Source organism: Anopheles bellator, chromosome 2 (genome assembly GCF_943735745.2).
Source record: "Anopheles bellator chromosome 2, idAnoBellAS_SP24_06.2, whole genome shotgun sequence".
NCBI classification, from domain to species: Eukaryota; Metazoa; Arthropoda; class Insecta; order Diptera; family Culicidae; genus Anopheles; species Anopheles bellator.
Window position 1 is genome coordinate 12,763,372 of NC_071286.1, and position 18,471 is coordinate 12,781,842.

An 18,471-nucleotide genomic window follows, 5' to 3' on the forward strand; every position below is an offset into this window, starting at 1 on the left:
AAGTGAAACCATTCACGCTGTCAGTCCTCATGAGGTGCCCGGGGTTTTGTGGTAATTATTTCGCAATCCTCTAGCAAAATTACACCCGATGGAGGCGCCTGGTCGCTTTCGAAGTGAACGAGTTCGGTTCAGATAATTAATTTGCAACAACCAGGTACATGCGTTCGGTGGCTCCTCTCTATTAGTAATACGCTTTAATAGAGCGACACTTCCGATTCCCTGAACCATTACTGAAGGTGCGACTCGGCTACCGCGAAAAGCCGCTCTGCCTTCGACGGTGATGCAGTCGTCTTGGAGCGCTAGACTCCCAGTGAAACCGTAGCAAAAACCGAGCCTTTTGTCGTGCCTCTCATGAGATGAGGTTCTGGGAAAACGAGCAGGTCTCGCGTAGGTTTCATCGGGCGTCCCCAAGAAAGGCGCGCAGAATGCGAGTAATAACACAGATACACCCAATTTTATGATGTGGCAAACGGGGATAACAACGGCCATAAGAAACAACAAACGACGTTACAACGAACACACACCGCCACCGGAACGCTGGTGCCGGCCTGGACACTGTGAGCTGGTGGTGTTCCCGGCGAAAACCTACGGGTCGCGCATCTCAAAGAAACCCGAAGCCCAACCGTCAGCCCAAGGATTCTTCCGACAATCACACGGCATAACGAGCGGCAATTTACTTGCCCAAGAATCCCACCGGCCGACGAGCCGAGCCGAGACCGTGCCGTTGTGGTGCGTCCTTTTTTTACGCGTCCTTTCACTCACGAAGCTCGTCTTCACTGTCGGGCCGACGAAATTCAAAACTCCCGCGGGACATTTTCGGTGACAGCGCTGCGAAAAAGAAACGGACGCCGCCATAAACAATCTTTGCGGAAGGAACGGTGGCGAACGTAAAAGGGTCGCTCTCGCACTCGGTGGCCGGAAAGATAAGAGGGCAAAAAAAAAAATGGTTCGAATCCACCCCATCCGATATCCTCTGAGTTCGGCGAGCTTCGTGCAACACCTTCGCCGCTCGCTGTCCGTTTGTGTTGGCACGCACGGCACCGGTGCCGAAACGTCGAAACGTCTTATCTGTCACTGTGGGTGTGTAATAAAAGTGCGAAAGGAAGAAGAGCCCCAAAGGAGTGATGGCTCAAAAAGAGAAAGAGAGAGATAGAGAGAAAAAGGGCTACGGAATGTCGCACGAAAATGAATATGTTATTCGGTCCCGGTTACCCAACGGGGTGGAAAATATGAGCTTTCGGCCCACCAGGCCCCACGACAAAGGACTGCGCGGCGTACAAAGAACATCATTTGCGTCATTAACCGTTCCGAAGCCTTCGGCGATCAACCGGTGCACCGGTGTGTATTTTGGTAAATCGTTTGTGACCACACTCAGCTTAAGAGACGGTGGTGCATTAAAAAGGAGGCGAATAAAAAATCAATTACTGAATATGGTAATTCAGTGCGCAATGAATTACTAATGACATCATAAACGTGCTTAGCCTCTCATAATGTAATTGAAAATGCAAATCATCGCCCGGGTCATAGTAAGTTTCCTCAAAAGCTCAGTTCCCGGTAAATCGGGCAGATAATAAATCGTGCAGCAGATTGCACCATTCTCACAGTCACACCCAAAACAACCATCATCATTCCCACACGTTCGAGGTCTACGGCTTCGCACAATGGCCTCAATGTGGAAGTTCCGGGTATTGAGTTCCGGGTCCGCAGTCTGAACCAGCCGAACAAGACGAGACACTTGTAGAGACACGAGGCACGTCAGCATCAGACTGGCCGCACACCGGGCCGGGGCCACTAACGAGCCGGGCCTCACGATCTCCGTGTGATCATAAATTACCGAGCACGCCCATTACGGTGTCCCACGGGACGTGTTAATGAATTATTTCGATGCCAAAGCTTTCCATAATTCATCCGTTCGTGGTACGCACGCACCGTTCGTGACTTACTGGAGCGATTAGGGACATTGCCGTGCAGATTGCATACCCGGCTGAGTAGCATCCGGGGTTCCGGGTCCACCTAAAGTTCACTCTCCGGCCCGGCCCGTGCTGTGGTGATTAACATTCTACCCACCGTATGCTATCAACAACTGTCTCTGATCCCCATCCCGTTCGCGAGTGTCCAAGAGGGTGGTTAATGATAATTATAAAACAGTAACAAACTGCTTCAAACACGAGCGTAACGAGCGGCGTTTCATTCCGAGACTTTCGCGAAACACTGCAATTAGTATGCCATGCAATCGCCGACTCCCTAATGGACTTGGCCGCTACTTTTCTTGCACCCTTTCTTGGGGTCCATTTCCACCGAGCATCGTCCGCGTCCGGTGGTCGCGCGAGTTCAGTGGAAGCGGAAAGAAAAGTTTTATTTCCAACTTGGTAATACCTCTTTTACGGTGGTCGCGCACTCAGTCGAGTCGGGAAGCGGCGAAAAGGTAGCTCCGTTGGCCCGTTGGCACTGGAGGACAAAGTTCATGAAGCTGACTCATGAGGATATCGAAGAGATAGAGAGAGAGAGAGAGAATAAAGGTACAAATGCCTTGATTTTTCACTAACACCGGTAATGAACTCAATCAATGACGAATTGGGACCGCTGGTTACAACGGAACGTTTAACCCTGAACCGGTTCACAACCAGTGCTGAACCGATTCGAGCTGGCTCCCTTGCACGACATAAATAGGCTTTGCATCGTTATTTATAGCATTTTGCACATTCCGGTTGTTGCAATTCAAGTGAAAGTAACACAAATATCGTCAGTTACGGCCCATATTCGTTTCTGTAGCCGAGCTTTAAGTTGGTGTTTAAAATTTTGAAAACGTCTCTCGTATGAAACAAACAACAGCATGGAGCTAAGGAACATGGTTTGCTTCTAGGACTTACACAACTTAGAATCCGCTCGATTGCGTTTCCCAGGCAACGGTGGGTTGTAGCGCCAGGAGTTGACAAGAAATATGTGCCCGTCTCGCAACTCGCATTACTATCCGATGGTGCATGAAAAGCAATGCACTCACAATGGGCCCCCGATTGCCAACCAGTCGGTGTGCGGGAATGTAAATCTCAGAGTAATCCTTGAACCGTCGCCATGATGGGCTCTTTGCGTGTCGCAGGGCTTAATGCCTCATCGACTCACTCTAGGGTTCGCTGGGTGTTTTGTTTTTTTCATTAAAAAGGATCAAACATCATTGGCATCTGTGGCAGCCGCTGACGATGCGATGAAGCGAGGCTGACAGACGCGCTAATCATGGCTACGTATTGGATCGCACATCTTACAATCTGCCATTCCAAGATTCCAAGCTGTTCAACATTCCATAGAAAATCATTCTATCGTACTCCATCCGGAGTTGGTGGGTTACAATCTGTCACACAGAAGCTCGGCCTGCCTTGACAACCTTGGCTTATGCAGTTGGGTCCTAATCACCAATCATGCTTTTGATGTGATTGAGCATTTAATTAAATTGATTAACTAATAGAAAGGAGCTGAGGAAACTGAGGGACTGAAGCGAACCTACAATGGACCGTAACCGGCCACTTCTTATTTAAGCTTCACTTTCGTGTTCATTCATCAAACTCAACGAATGGCCATCCTGGCCAATGGACCCTCATAAACAGTTTTGGCAGTTCATGTTTCGTCGTAGGTTTCTGTAGGTTTTCTTGTTAATAAATTTGTCGCATTGTTTGATTTTCCGCGTAACTGTGGTTTTGTTCTAGGTAAGCTTTTTCGGAGTTTCGTACGTCATCAATCCACAGAATGGAACTGTGACTGTATTTCACACAAAGGACAAAGACTGAAAGGTTCTCGGTAACATTACGTCAGCTTTCTTGTTGCAGTGTCGATCTACGAATCATTCAGTTCGCCGCATTTACGGTCTGTCTCGATTTGTGCTTATTTCTTGTCCTTCAGCTGACGGAGAGGCAAAAAATAAAGGAATCCTTATTCCTTCGCCGCACTTCTAAGCGCGCACAGTAACGTAAACAGATCCGTATCTTAGTTTAATTTCAAGAATGTGATTTCATTCGGAGACACAACCAGACACAGTTCGAATGGCCGATTGAATAGCAGCTCGCAGGCGAGCACGGAAAATCCCATTTCACTCTCTTAGGTAAATAGTGTACGCAAAACGAGTGTACGTTGAAGAAAAACTAGACAGGAAACCTTCTTGGAAACACCTTCCCAGGAGCTGCTACGGGCTTTTCGGATAAACTTTCCAGGCGCTTAGCTTGCCATAGGATCCCTTAAATCGTTTCGTGGAAAATCTCGTTTCTGAAAGAAAAACTCATTCAAAAAACACGTCGACATGGACCCGGTAAAGGATCTCTGTCGGCAGCCGTGCAGCTGAGAACGTGTATGAAGCTCCCCCGTTTTGTATCTCTGTAGAGCGTCCCGTGCATTTATTCTACAGCAAATCGGAAATCTTCAAGATGGCTGCTGCTGTCACATCAGACACAGAGGCAAAATGCCAACCCACCATTCGTACTTCAAAGGGCACCACCACCATCTTCGAGAGGCTCCTGTCTGCCTGCCCGACAGTGTCACAAAGGTGGCTTCTGCACGATTCAAAGTAAGAACAGCGAGTGATTGAATTCGGACGAATTGTAACTCGCTCGGACAGATTGGTCCCAGGGCTTCATTTCCATTTCGCCCCGGACAGTCGCTCGGTGTTTGCACACGGTGAGTGCAGTTACAACAGGCAGATTCAAGGCGGAACGGTCCTTTAAAAAGTCCCGGTGGCTCGGCGTGTCCGGATAGTTGACTGAAAGGTTTGCACGAAGAATCCGACACCACTTCCCGACCACCGTTGCGCGTTAACAAAGACACGGCACAGGACATGAATCCGATTTGGAGGCAACGTCGCGGACGCTGTCATGGACACCCCAGCAGTGGAAACCGAGTGGCATAGAAAACGTTGATTCCATTTGGCATAAACACCGGCTGCAATTCAGCCTCATGTCTTCCCGTTCGGTGCGAAGATGCCAGAAGCATTCCCCATTGTGATGCACCTACAAGGACCAACGTGCAACGGGATGTTGTTTCTATTCCGAATGGTCTCCCGTTTCTTCAGGGAAAAAATCTTGTCGTGAGTGCCGCCCCGCGAACGACAAACCGAGATTGAGAAAACGAGAAAAGTTTCCTCGCTTTCTACATGTTTTCTTCTCGTACCGTAAGAAAACGGAGCGCCGGCGAGTGGTTGAAGTAAGTTTCATTTCCCTTTTTCCTGCTACAGTGTACAGTGTCCCATTTCAATCGAAACATAACGGTTCCGTTGCAGATGCAGAGTTTACAAAAAAGTTGCGAGACAAAATAATGGCAAAAACAAATTAAACAATATAAGTCGGGAATAGAATAAAGTTCCCAGTTACTCCATCATCCGTAGGGTGGACATTTTTTAACCAAATTTGCGATCATAAACATAACAAATGGAACGCTGCAAAGCGGAATAACTTCGTAAAGCGTGAGGCGAACAACGTGGCACTGCAAGACAAACAATTTCCCAAGTCCATTACGGGCCCACGTTGGCAGATGGTACGACCGACTGCCTTCGCCCGACACCACGTTGATCGAGAGATTACGTTGGGGTCCTGATTGAGTTTTCCGTGGCGCCACTGAAGGAGCTGCAGAAAGTCAACAATGGACCATTGGGCAACAAATCCGGGGCGAAGGGCTTCTTCTTACCTGGACATTTTTGAACTTGTGCGAACAGATGACACCGTTGAATAAACACTTGATCGTGTTCCAGCAGCGCGATGTATCGAAGACGCCCTCGACGGTGTTGTTGATCGTCAGGTTGTTCAGCGGCTCCAGTTCGTCCTGGGCTGTAACGAGATACAGAGCAACGTTAGCACCCGTTTCCACAAATTTACCAGAGATGTAGATGTAGCTTTCGAAACCCTTAAATTAGTATCACCTTAAGTTACAAGCATCAGTTTCTCGGCATCCTGTTTCGAAACTTTCTCACGATCGCCGATCGCCGGGGATTGTATACTAATTATTTGATCACCACCCTAAAGACCTGATTCTAGCACCCGTCCAGACGCTTGCCTGGATCGCATAACGCTCATCCTCCCGATGCTGCTGAAACCCCCATTACAGTAATTGACGTTTAATTGGCGTGTAACCTCCGTGCGGTTGTGGTTTTCTTCACACCGCACACGCCACGAGCCTGGCGCTTGTTTTTCACTCATTAAGCGCGACAATGATGGGGCCTCACTCGTGTGAATCTCATCCGGGCCGTAATTACCCCACGTCCGGTCAATTGAGCCGACTCCAGCTTTCGGAGGAGGGCTTAAGACCTGAGCACGCTCGAGCGTTGTAGCTGTTGAGTGAAACGATCAAGTCCATCCTGTTCACGAAGGTCGGGTAGTCTAAATGGGCTAAACGGTGCGTGGCGGTCGCGTGGCGATGTGTCAACTGTCAACTGGCACTCGTCGAGTGGCGTTTTCTTCAACAATCCCAAAGTCCTCAAAAGGAAACCGCTCGAGGGGGGGGCGTTAAGTTCAAGAGTTCGATCGGACTCCATCGGTTGGCAACAGTGCGTCGAGTAAGTCAATACGTCACTGACCACCATTCTTCAGATTCAACAGGCCGGGCTTGAGTGGGCTGAGCGCGCGCTGAGCTCAAGAGCAAAGATCCCGAACGACTCCACGGCTCCCGTGGATGTCGACCTCTCGAGTGCTCGGCCGAAGCCCCATCGCAACAAGTACTAATCGAGCCCTCGAACCAATTCTCGTTATCGATTGGGCGCCTCCGTTTCACCGGATCGTCTCCACCGAGCAGGAATCGCTTCGGTTCGTCGCCATTCGCGCGTTTCTTAATGGAAAAGTTTTTTTCCTGGCCTCCATTCTTTCGTTGGCTTTCTTCTGGCTTTCTGGCACAGCAAAGGGGGATCGGCTTCGGCCAGAGATTTGGGACTCGTCAATGGCGTTGGCGAGAAAGTTAAGCTGATTTATTTCGATGCTTCTTCGGGGCCGTTGCTCCGTTCGGGTTCCACGCGAAGCACTTTGCCAACCGAAATGCCTTTCCGAACCGGGATAATGGAATATTCAGGGCGTGTGCCGCCGGCAGACAGCAAGCATCACGAAGTTTGCGCGGGGTAATCGGTTGCTAAATGTTGCCGTCGGATGATGGGTCCGACCGAGCCCGAAAGAAAGTTACTCTCGCTCCCTTTCGAGCTGCCTCTGCCTCTGTCTCCTGTTTAGTAGTTACGACGCACGCATCCTCGTAACCCGAGGCTTCAAACCTGACCAGGAGATACAAAAATGTGGATTCAATTCAATTGCTGTAAACTTTCGGACCCGGAGCAGGCAAAACCCAGGTCAAAGTGGCACCATAAACTTAATAACACATTTTAAAATGTTGCTGCTGGCGGGGTTGATAAGTTCGTTACCGATTGTAGAAATAACAGTTCCTGTGGGGCCATGAAAAAACGGCCACCATTAGATAGGGGGAAGAAAAAAACGGAATAACTTATTCCAATCTGCATAAGCAGCGGCCTCCCTTCGAGCCATTGCGACCAGCAACAGATGGCTGCTGCTGGAAGTTCGTTCCGCGCAATCCTTCGGGGCGGCGATGGCCGCGATGGACCGTAAGCCCTCGGTAGATACTTTATTGCGATAAAGTTCCGGCCGGTTGAAGGTATCGGAGTATCCGGCTCATCAACCGCGGTTCCACAGGTAATACTCTAAAACGGTCCAAACCGCAAACCGCACCGTTAATCGGAAGCACTCGCTGCGTTCGGGGAGCGCCATAATTTATTGAAGAAGCTGCACGAACCGACCTGCTGGACCTGCTGCGGTTCCGAGTGCTCGCCCCGATGAAATTGGACGCCCGAGGCCACGAGGTATGAGCGTGTACAAACATCATATTTCATAACCTTAGCTCGGACTTCCGGTAGACTTAACGTCGCCCGCGTTCAGTAAACGGCGAGCTCGACAACGGTTACCATCACGTACTTCGGACAGAACCGGGACCGAGTGTCCCGAGTTGATCCGTTCCGAGAATAATAGCAACAGGACGCTCAGCAGATGATGACGCCGACGCTCCTCGCAACGACGACTAAGCTGCTTGTCTGGGGAGGACACGTTCCCGGGACTGGGGCTTACGATGCAACCTGTTCCGCAGCAGTGGCCGTGATTTTGACAGTCCCAAACTGTTTACCCAAAAGTTGTTCACCTCCGTGCCGGCTTACCGGTGCCATTGCCCTTCTGTCTCCCCGCTCCGCCCCCCACGAGCCCAGCGAAGCTCCGACTCCGGCACTAATCCGACGACCGATGTTTAGCTCTAGCAGAGCAAATTTGATAAAAAGTTGGCCAAGTCGATTATCATTTTGTCGATTGCTAATGGGCGAGACCATGGCCGAGATGCACCGTGATCCTGCCCCGTTCCAACTTTGCCCCCCCGAACAGGGTGATGACGAAAGTTTTGATGGCCCGCCGCAACTTTCCTCCAACCATACACGGAACAACTTTCGGTAAGAACAAGCGGAACAAGCATAAGGAGGTCGAGCGATGGAGAAACTTGCCGGCGGTGGTGTTCTTGTGGCCCACGGGAAAAACACTTTTTCTTACACACTATTTGTCATTTCATCAGCTCCTTCGCCGGCGGCAAGGAAGTTACTCCACACGTTGGGTGGTGTTCCGAAGTGTAGCTCCAAGGGGACCAAGAAAACATCGGCACAAACTTGTCGTCACACACGTCGCGCCGGAGGTTCCCTGCAGGACTTGGACCGTGGGGTGTTTCGGTCCATAGTGGTTGCCCAGTTGCTCCTTCTCCTGTTTGACAGTGGTTTGTGGCTGCGGCTTACGAAGAAAGCAGAAAATAGGATGATTGAACCTGGGCGTCACCCCAAGTTCGTGAGGAAGCATCCCGAAACAGAAGATGGTGAAATGGTTGCACACAGAGTCTATCTATTGTCTATTGTCTGTTTATGCAACCGGAGATTTTATGGTTCGTTAAAAGTTTACGATGCATACGAAAGTTTGTTGCGTAAGTGATTGAATTGTGGGGAGTCGGTGCGTGCGGGAACGAACGTCAAAAAGTACGGAACGAGCTTTGTAATTGAATGGTTTGCCCATCAAAATAGTGGTACAAAATCAGTTCCCGTTAAAGATCCATTCAAAGCGTTGGTTGGAACTTCAGCGAGGGCATCCGACTTCTGTGAAAGCTTTACACGGTACGGTGGGCCGCGTAGAGCCATATCCAACTTTGCTCTTCATTTCCAGGAACAGGCGGCTAAAGACGAGAATTGAACCAGAAACGCATCACAATGATGGCGGTGATGGTCCGTTGGCTAACGATTCCCGTATCAGCTTGTCATGGGACTATTTATAACTTTGCGTCGTGCGCCGACACTCCGACTCCGACTATGTTAAGGACCTCCCAATAAACAAGCGTAAACACGAACATGATTACCTTCTCGTCGCTCGGGATGCCGGGCAGGTCCTATCCGACACAGTATTTGCTCCCGTGACTCCCGTGACTCCCCTTGGCCCCCAAACCCAGGGCCCTGCTTATCTTGTTTCCATTTTCGTTTTGTGTCGGGCGTGGATCAGTAGCCGTGAAGCAGTGCTGCCCGACATCTGGTGACTGGACCCACTTACTATGCAGGGTGTTGCGGACGGACCAAAGTCGGACGCTCGTAGCCACTCGAGAGGCCACTGCAAAAGTCATCGTGTGGTGTTTCAACAACGCACGCAACGACCGTCCCCCGTGTGGGACCCACAGTTCGATTCGCTCGAGGAACCAGACATCGGCGTGTGGCGTGGAAGGACGAATTCAATTACAGAAAACTTTCTAGTTTTGCAAGGTCGGGCGGGAGCCGGAGCTGGGACGCGGGCCGCATGTAAACATCATCTCCGCTGACAGCGTTCCCGCGGGACCATCCGCTCGTAGTTCGGGTCCGACGTCCGACGGCTACACTAACGTCTCGGTGCACCGTGGACAACTTTCGAAACTCGGGACGTCGTCCGCCACCAACCGTCGGGACGAGTTTCGTCCGCTGCCGAGGTGCTTAGAACAATTTAATAATGCACCAGCGCAAACACCGAGTGCGCCTACCCACAGGTCCTGCAGCGTGGTCCGGACCTCGCCCTACAAATTCTTATTGCGTGTCACACATCGCCCAGCTCCAGGTGTCACTCCTGGTCTGGTGGGTGTGTAAGCGCCGTGTAAAAGCGTCAAACCGATTCCGATAAGTCGTTACGTCAAGTCGCACACACCCTGAAACTCTTTCATCTCCCAGGACCAACGAGGACCGGGGCGTGTTGTGCCGTACCATGGGTCCTTCGAGTTGACAATGGTGCAAAGACCGGATGATGGTGGACCGTATTTTGCAAAATCGAGTAATCCTTTGACAAGGAGTCCTTCGGACGAGCTTCCCTAAGGCTGGCTACAAGTCAGCACCCGAACCGGTGCCACTCGGTGCAGTGAAGTGCGAAATTTATGCTCTTGACGTCTGCCGAGGCCAGGGACCCTAGCAGCGCAGGGTGCCCTGATTTACATATCAACCATGGAACGGACCACGGGGACAACCTTATGAGGAATTTAAAGAAGCCCGTCCAATACGGGATCCGGGCAACGCAAAAGCCAGTGGGGTTCTCCGCTTCCATCACTACTTCCTGGTGTGGCTGTTGTTAATTAAAGTAATATGAATTTTTAATTAACATTGCACAACGCCGAGCACCGCTGTCCCAATTCATCGGCCGCCAAGCTTCGCCAACTTGTCACACCCGACGACAAACAAACAACGTGCCGACAAGAGCCACGGGTAGTAGCGGAGGAATGCGGAGATCATTTGGGAAAGGACGCTCAACACCCGCTCGCTCTGTCGGCCTGGGATCGCGGTGTAAATTATTATCCCTCGTAGCGATAATTCTATCGCATTCAATTACGCTGCAGTGATGATTAATAAAATTTGATCATGATTCGCCCGAGCGGTCCCGGAAGAATTTTGACCGGAAGAAGGAAGAACAGACTGCTGACAGGATGCCGGGCCTGTCAGTATTTTAACGAGGCAGCAACGTTTTCTCGGTAAGTCAGGCATCGACGCGAGCACACTTACCGGCGCCACTGTAGATCTGGAAGCTCTTCTTCCGTATCGATGGTGTGCCGGAGTAGTTGGAGTTGGTGTCGTCCAGGTTGAACGCCGTCACACCGGCCTGCAATGACAAGAGAAAAAAAAGAAATATTAAAACCAAAATTCTATTAACTTTTCATCAAAAATTGTGCAACCGAGGCGACCGACCGCGACTTGATAATATACCAGGCTGTTTCATAAGTTTTAGGGTTTGAAGTTTCATTGCAATCTGACAATTTATTCTTTGTTTACGACCCATTTAATACCGATGAGCCGCAGTACTTTTTACTGTGGACAAAATCAAGTATCGTGCAGTGATTGAATTGTGAAAATTTATGAACGAATGTTGAAAGGGCGAAGGCGAAGATTCAATTTATACAATAATAAGATGGGTTGCTGAATTTAATCGTATGGATATAAAGTGAATTTTGTGCATCGACTCATTACTATGGATGAGGCTTAGGTCTGTCACCATAATCCTGAGTAAAATTAAGAGCCAAATGAACGGTTTAAACCTGGTTCTTCGACTCCGAAATGAGTTTGTGTCCATAAGAGGCCATGAAGTTGTTGGCTTCAATTGTTCGGGATTCGAAAGAAATTTTTTAACTTTTTAGGCTAGCTGATGGAGAAAACTCGTAAAAAAAGACCCGGTTTGCAGAAGAAAAAAATCCGTATTCCGTATCCGTATTCACCAGATTTAGCGACTGTTTCCATCTGTTTCCAGACCTAAAAACCTTCATGCGTGGAAAGCGTATTTTGAAGTCCTTCCTCATTCTCACTTCAGAGGGATGGAATTCATAAATTGGAATCTCGTTGGAACAAGTGTGTTGATATTCAGACTATACTGAATAATAAATTGTGTGTTTCAAACCATAAAATTGTGTTTTTCTTATCGTAGCTCAAAACATGAACTTGCTCCAACCCAGTACAACTTCCAAGCCAAGCGCACCAACCCAACGCTGATTCGCGGCACGTTTTCGATTTTTCACCTCCTGAGTAATGCACGTGGATGGAAAGCAACCTCCGACCGCTAATAAATACTGCTTGATGGTTCGTGGCCGATGCCCAGGTCAGGGACACATCGTTAAACGTTCCATAAATCACACACAAAAGTTAATCCATCGAGGCTAAATTGAGTCAGAAAGTAATTTCATGGCTGCCTTCGCCGCCGTTGTGTCCGAGCGTCGGCAGAAAACAAAATGGAAACCGAGCGTCGGAGAGTAAGACGAGCCCGCGGACGTAGACCCTGTCTAGTCACCCCTGGCCGGCGCAGCGGCGGCCGAAGCTCAGCTTTTACAGCCCATAACGCCGTGGATTTACGGCGAACGATTAATATTTGCTGAAAGTTTTGGCAGATTAAAATGCCAACTCGTAAAGGCCAGCCCAGTGTTAGTGTTCGCGGACCAAACGTTTGCGAATCTTAATTAAGTTGCACGCGATGGGAAATGAAGCTGAAAATGTGGTGCCAGTTTTGGCACTTGCCAAATCGACCAACTAATTTATAAATACAATCCATTCTGATACGAAAATTACGCAGTGGCCACTAGTCGAATATTGACAAATTGATCAAATAACATTAATCGTGCTGGGTATTCGCGTAACATTGATAATAATCCACTCATGAAAAATGGGCTCGGTGCCAAGCCGCTGCTGGTGCTGTTTGATGTTGAAAATAATCGAAAAAAACATAATTTGTCACTTTCAATTACCGATCGTCAATCAATCACGTCATCAATTTGTCTTCCCAGGAGTCACGAGACACGGACCGGAATGAAGAACCCCGGGCACAATAATGGAGTCTGTCGCGTAATGTTACGCCAAATTATCAGAGCGACCGGGCCGAGTTTCGGTAACACATTTCCCCCCCCGGGACCAGCATATTTTCGTACCACTTTTCCGACTGCACAAAATCGGTGGCCAAGCTCCCGCTCGGAGGGACACAAAAAGGTAATCCATTCATCATCCCGATTCCGATCCTTGTTAACAGTGATGCGCACGTGCTTATCATCATTATCGCATCTCGGCCACTGCAACATTTTCCGCTTTTCAGCAGCAGGTTTTTCCCATTTTATCATCCCCCCTCTCTCTTTCGCTCTCCCGGTCGGACGTGCTGTCGTTGGTCGGTGTCGGAAAACAGTGCATTACGACGACTGCAGCGTTGGTGCGAGTTGGTCCTGCGAGTAACCACGCAGCATCCGGGCACAATGCTTTCGTGAGATTCTCGGAGGGTTTTTTTTTTCGGGGAGAAAGGAACATCAGAAAACCGACGGATCCACGGGGATCATTGCGCTATTTTTTGCACCCGCCTAGCCTGCAGCCGTGCTCCGTACGGGACGTGATTCGGATTACATGCACTTACGGCCGGAAGGCAGCGAAAGCTATTGCTCCCAGGGATCGGTGTTTCCCACACAATGGAGAACGAATTCGCGAGTTTTCAGTGGAACTTCTGCCACGCGAACCGTCACGGCCTACGGGAACCAACCGAAGCGCCAACGGTTAAGGAGACTAAAAACGGGAGAACATAAATCGCAAAAGTTGCGCTACACCCACTGATACCGCGTACCAAACGTAAGCATTTGACCTTCGACAGTTACAGAACCCCAACAGGAGTTGTGTACCTGGCAAACAGCATTCACAGTTGTTTCGTTTTTAATTGAAAATAGTTCCCGAAAGCGGTTAAAAGTTCGGCAATTCGATCCCGGCCGGCTCCGCGTTGTAATTAGATCCGCGTGCCTGTAAAGACCCCGCGCAGAGCATTGTAAAATCTGCCGCCTCCTAACGGCGCAGAAGCACTTCATTAGGCTCCCGATTTGGCCACGACATTGTCATGATCACCCGGCCCCCCGGGTGAGTTCCGGAGCACGTGGAGCAGCAAAGTGTAATAAAATAATAACTGCCTCCCACGGAACGGTGCCGCTTTACGGCCGCGATTGGCTTGCGATCCGAAGGGCCGCGGGACCCGAAACTCGGAGTGCCCTTGAATGTGCCATAAAACGACCGCAAAATTGTTTGCTATAAAACGGTGCACACGGGATAAACACTACATAGACACACCACGCCAGCGATTTCTTCGGGTGCTCCGGGAGGTTCCGGAAAATTGCACAGCAAACAACAAGCTTTTATTGCGCCCTCTTCGCGGTGTGATTTTATTTCCTCGACACCCGAAAAAATTCGCTCCACCGTGGAAAGCGCGCGCTGTAAAAATTAAACGGATCAGATTGTCCGGAAGACCCGGCTTTCGCCCGCCGAATCCCGGCGAGACCGTAAAGTATCAACAAACGCCGCCGGATGGCCAGCCAGTAGCGTAGGAAGCGCACCACAAAATGGGTCGGATCGATTTGTGGTCTTGCTGCTACCCAGCGTCTACCAGCGACAGGACGTTGGTCCTGCAAGCGACCGCAAGTGCCATTATTTTATTACTACGTGCTTCAAGTCAGTCGCGGCCAACTGCGATTCGCTGTCGACTGGTCGAAGAAGCACACGCCGAAGCAGCACATGCAAGGCCACCACGGCGAGTGCCTTTTTTCTTTGTTCCGAGCAGGCTTTGATTTTTCTTGGACGGAAAAGTGCCGCGCGCTTAAAACTCTCATCCCTCGGAGGCGAAAAGCTAAGATGTTTATGCTTCCATCACACGCATGCAACACACAAAATGACGGTGCTTATAGTTGTCGTTCGCAAAAGGTCCTTCGCCCCACGCTCGACTCACTCAGCTCGTCGTCCCACGGGAGCACTTTTAATGGCGCGTGTACTTTTATTTTCTCGCCGTGTTTCGGAAGGATGCGTTCGTGGCCGGCGCTGACAGCGCTCGACGAGTCGCCTGCTCCATCTATCTCCCGGTCACACACGACTCCGTCACAGGTTCAGATTGAATTGAGAATGGCTTTGTGTGGGGTGGGCAAACAAAAGACCACACCGAGGTCCACCCTTTTTGGTGGGAGCCAGGACACGGCAACGAAGGCGTTTTCCACCTCGGCACGCTTTATCGCTTCACGATCATAAAACAATTACTTGCCTTAAACGCTTTTCACCACCATCACATCACACATACGGGTTCGTGCCTGCACACACCCGTACGCGATTGTTTAACGATTTCCGTCACGCGGTTCGTCCGACACTTTATAAAAACCGGTGAACGGAGTGTTGTCGTGGCAGCGCCATTTAGAGGGAACCACGGCTCAAGGGTATCGTCTGTCTTTTTGCGGTTGGACTATACGGTGCGACAACGATATACCGATACTGAGCTATCAGTGAACCATTAATCGTTGGATTCTCCTTTGTCAATTACAATTATTTAACGTGTGTCCTCCTCCTGTAAAACCCCTTTTTTATTGAAACCTTCTTTTTTCGTTGGCGCAAGGCTTGAATTCAAAATCTGGCAACGGGAACCATTCACACGCAAGTGCGCCGAGGCACTTCTTTTGATCCTTTTCTTGGTAACAAGGGGAGTCTGTTTGTTGAATCCTTAGAGACCACTAAAAGTGAAAACACAGCTTGATTTTGCGATAGGTTTCAACCTCATGAGCCGTGTTAAAAATTGCTTCAACTCGACAGATAGTTGGCACAACATGGGCGGAATTCGGATCCCAAAAACATGTTCCCAGGACAGTGGATGAGATTGAAAAGACATATTTTTGAAGACATGCAAAGGCCTCAAATTTAACAGTCGACAGTGACATTAAATACACCTGAAGAGTTCCGACGAGGGCTCGAGAAGCAATATACGGTTCCAGAAGGAAGGATTTGAAATGAATTCGCTTCACTTTTGAAGCTGCAGTATCCAAACGTGCTTGTCGCACTGTACCTCGCATCCTTAGCGTGAGTCATGTAACACACTTTAAACGGCCCGGTATGTTCGACGATGGCACGTGACGGTGACAACCAGCGACTCACTTTTCGGAACAACGTTACGATGATCGTCAAGATTGCGAAGCAACCCGAATCTTGCAGCAGACGGAGCGATTGCTTTGATCTGCAGTGTCACTTACACGCAGAGGGCACTAATGGCTAAGCGAAACGATCAAAACAACAAAATCGCTCGTTAGTGCGACAAACCGCATTCAGTTATCTCGCACAAGAAAAAGGATTCTTTTCACACCAAAGAACTTAATTTACTCTAACGCGGCACACACCTCGTACGAACCGTACGTGCTTCACATGGAAAGGAAGGATCTGAAGGGCGCCATCTCCGTGTTGTGTATTTTGACGAAAAAAAAAAGCGGAAACTCATGCCGCAGGCCATTCGGGAGAAAGTAAAGAAAAACTCTTCCCACTTCAGATGTCCTGGACAAAGGTGGGGCAGCCAAAAAAAAAAACACCTCGGCGTAGCTTTACACAGGCTCAATGTCGTTTACATGTTATTAAATTTGAATACAGACGAGCGGCACGTAACGAGCGATGGGCCCCCGGCCGGCCTCCCAGCGAAGATGCTCCCGGGGCGTCCTCTACACAGAATCCTTTTTAAAGCTCTAGCGATATCGATTAAAGCTGACAATCTAAGGGAACATACCGACGAGACCGTTTGCCGTGGCAGACTCCACCAAACGGCACGGGCTCAGTCGATGCGGATCATCGACGAGCGAACGCACGTATCGGCCGTCACCCAAACCATAACTCTTATCGAACGTGTGGAAATTTGGCACGCATCGGGGCCGGTGCCGTCATCGGCAGCCACCATCGGAATTCCCAAAATCAGTTCTCATCGTCCGTGAATTCCGTTCGCCGGGTATGCGGACTTTCGAGCAAAAATTCTTCCCATTTCGGAGCGAGCGAGAGTTGCTCGAATAACTCTCTATCGATAACTTTAGTGAACAAATCAACGGAAAAGGAAAGTAATAGTATCAAAACGGGTTTGCGATCCGAACATTGGGCGGAACAAAATCAATAACTTTCTCCACTCGCACTCGAAAACTTGAATCTTTAGATGCTGGGCCCTGGGACCTCATATCGATGCGAATACCTGCAGAAAGACTCTCCGCAATACAACGTTTGAGGGCCATAAATCAAAGTTTCGTGTTTGCTCGGACCAGCACCACCTTGCATTGGCCGCCCGATCGGCTCGGCAAAAATATTGTCCGTTTCCGAACCGGAGCCCGTTGTTTGTGTTGACTTCAGATTCCGCAAACCAAACGACCCCGGCTAGGTGTCTTACCGCTATCAGGCTGCTGCTGATGGACTCTTGGCCGCGCACGTTCGACTTGAAGTGCTCGATGACCTCCCATTTCGGCTTCTTGGGCGAGCTGTTCTCGTGGATGGTCATGGACTGGGCCGGCGACGCTGACTCGAGCTCCAGCGTAACGTTGGCCGTGGCCTGTTCGGTGGGCTGCTGGCGCAAGGACGAGCAGCGGCGGGCAAATTTGTTCTTGCGCAACGAGGCAAAGTCCTGCCGGTGGTGACGGTGGTGGTGGTGATCGAATCCGGTGCCGGTGCCGGTGCAGTGTCGTCGAAGTGGGACCAGAGAGAAAGAGAGAGACAAAATCGTGAAGTCAGAATCGTGATTCGGGTGGGTGAGCGTAAGTGGTGAATGGGTCCTTCTGTGCATAGGCTCAGTGCGTGTGCTCAACCAGGAAGCGCCCAATGACCGAGCGGCCGAAAACAGAGCACGGTGGAACCTTAATTTCGCGGCAGCAGCCGATACGTACCAGTTTGCCATCGTTGCTGCTTTTCTGCTTGATGCGAAGCGAAAACCGTTTGCTCCAGTCGCGGTTCTGGTTTTCGGTCGAAAACGAGCGCAGCAGTGGCAACGGTGACGTCATGTTGAGTAACGGTGGGCGCCTCCGGTGCGCGAGTCTGCGAATGAGCCAAATGTGCCATATGGTTCAGATTGAAGTTTATATTGTGGTGGAGCAGAGCTTCAAATGAGCTCATTATCGGGAGAGATTTACGATTGGTGCCTGTTATTGTTTGTATCAGATATATTGGAAGCAAGCATGGTTCGAATTCAGCAGGGGAGTCGTTGAGAGTCGAGCTCAGCATAGAATCTTAATTAAATTACGATGCTCTTTTAAAATGTAAGAAATTTAAGATCCTTTTTGAAGACTGTTAACATTCGCGTCCACAAATGACCCCACCCGAAAACACGTGCCGTCCCAACGCAAAGGGCAAAACGCTTTTCTTCTGTTCGACCCATGGGACGCAAATGGGTCCTAAAGGGCGTTCACCACATTCAACCCCGTAATGAGTTGAACAACTCCACGATCAACAACAACAGAAGCATTTCATTTCCCGCTGCCCGCTGCTGAACCGACGGACGGACGGCTGTTGTTTATGTTGTTACCGAATTTTGTCACGGAGTTGTGGGCACACGAAATAAACAATATCAATACCGTGCGTCCGCCCGCTTCTAATTGATTTCGGTACATTTCACTTCAACGATTCCCGGTACTCAGTACCTTTCGTGTTTCATCCAGCCCTCC

General features: G+C 49.8%; 1 protein-coding gene across 1 annotated transcript in view; it reads right to left on the bottom strand.

Annotated features, from left to right (window-relative positions):
- LOC131207011 (adenylate cyclase type 6) overlaps window positions 1-18,471 on the bottom strand; it is a 65,946-nt gene that overhangs the window by 17,289 nt on the left and 30,186 nt on the right. The window contains exons 2-5 of the mRNA XM_058199617.1: window positions 17,698-17,845; window positions 17,208-17,438; window positions 11,045-11,141; window positions 5,662-5,801 (exon numbers count right to left, since the gene is read on the bottom strand). Coding sequence (XP_058055600.1) covers window positions 5,662-5,801; window positions 11,045-11,141; window positions 17,208-17,438; window positions 17,698-17,811 — 582 coding nt within the window. The 5' untranslated portion in view covers window positions 17,812-17,845. The remainder of the gene's footprint in view (window positions 1-5,661; window positions 5,802-11,044; window positions 11,142-17,207; window positions 17,439-17,697; window positions 17,846-18,471) is intronic.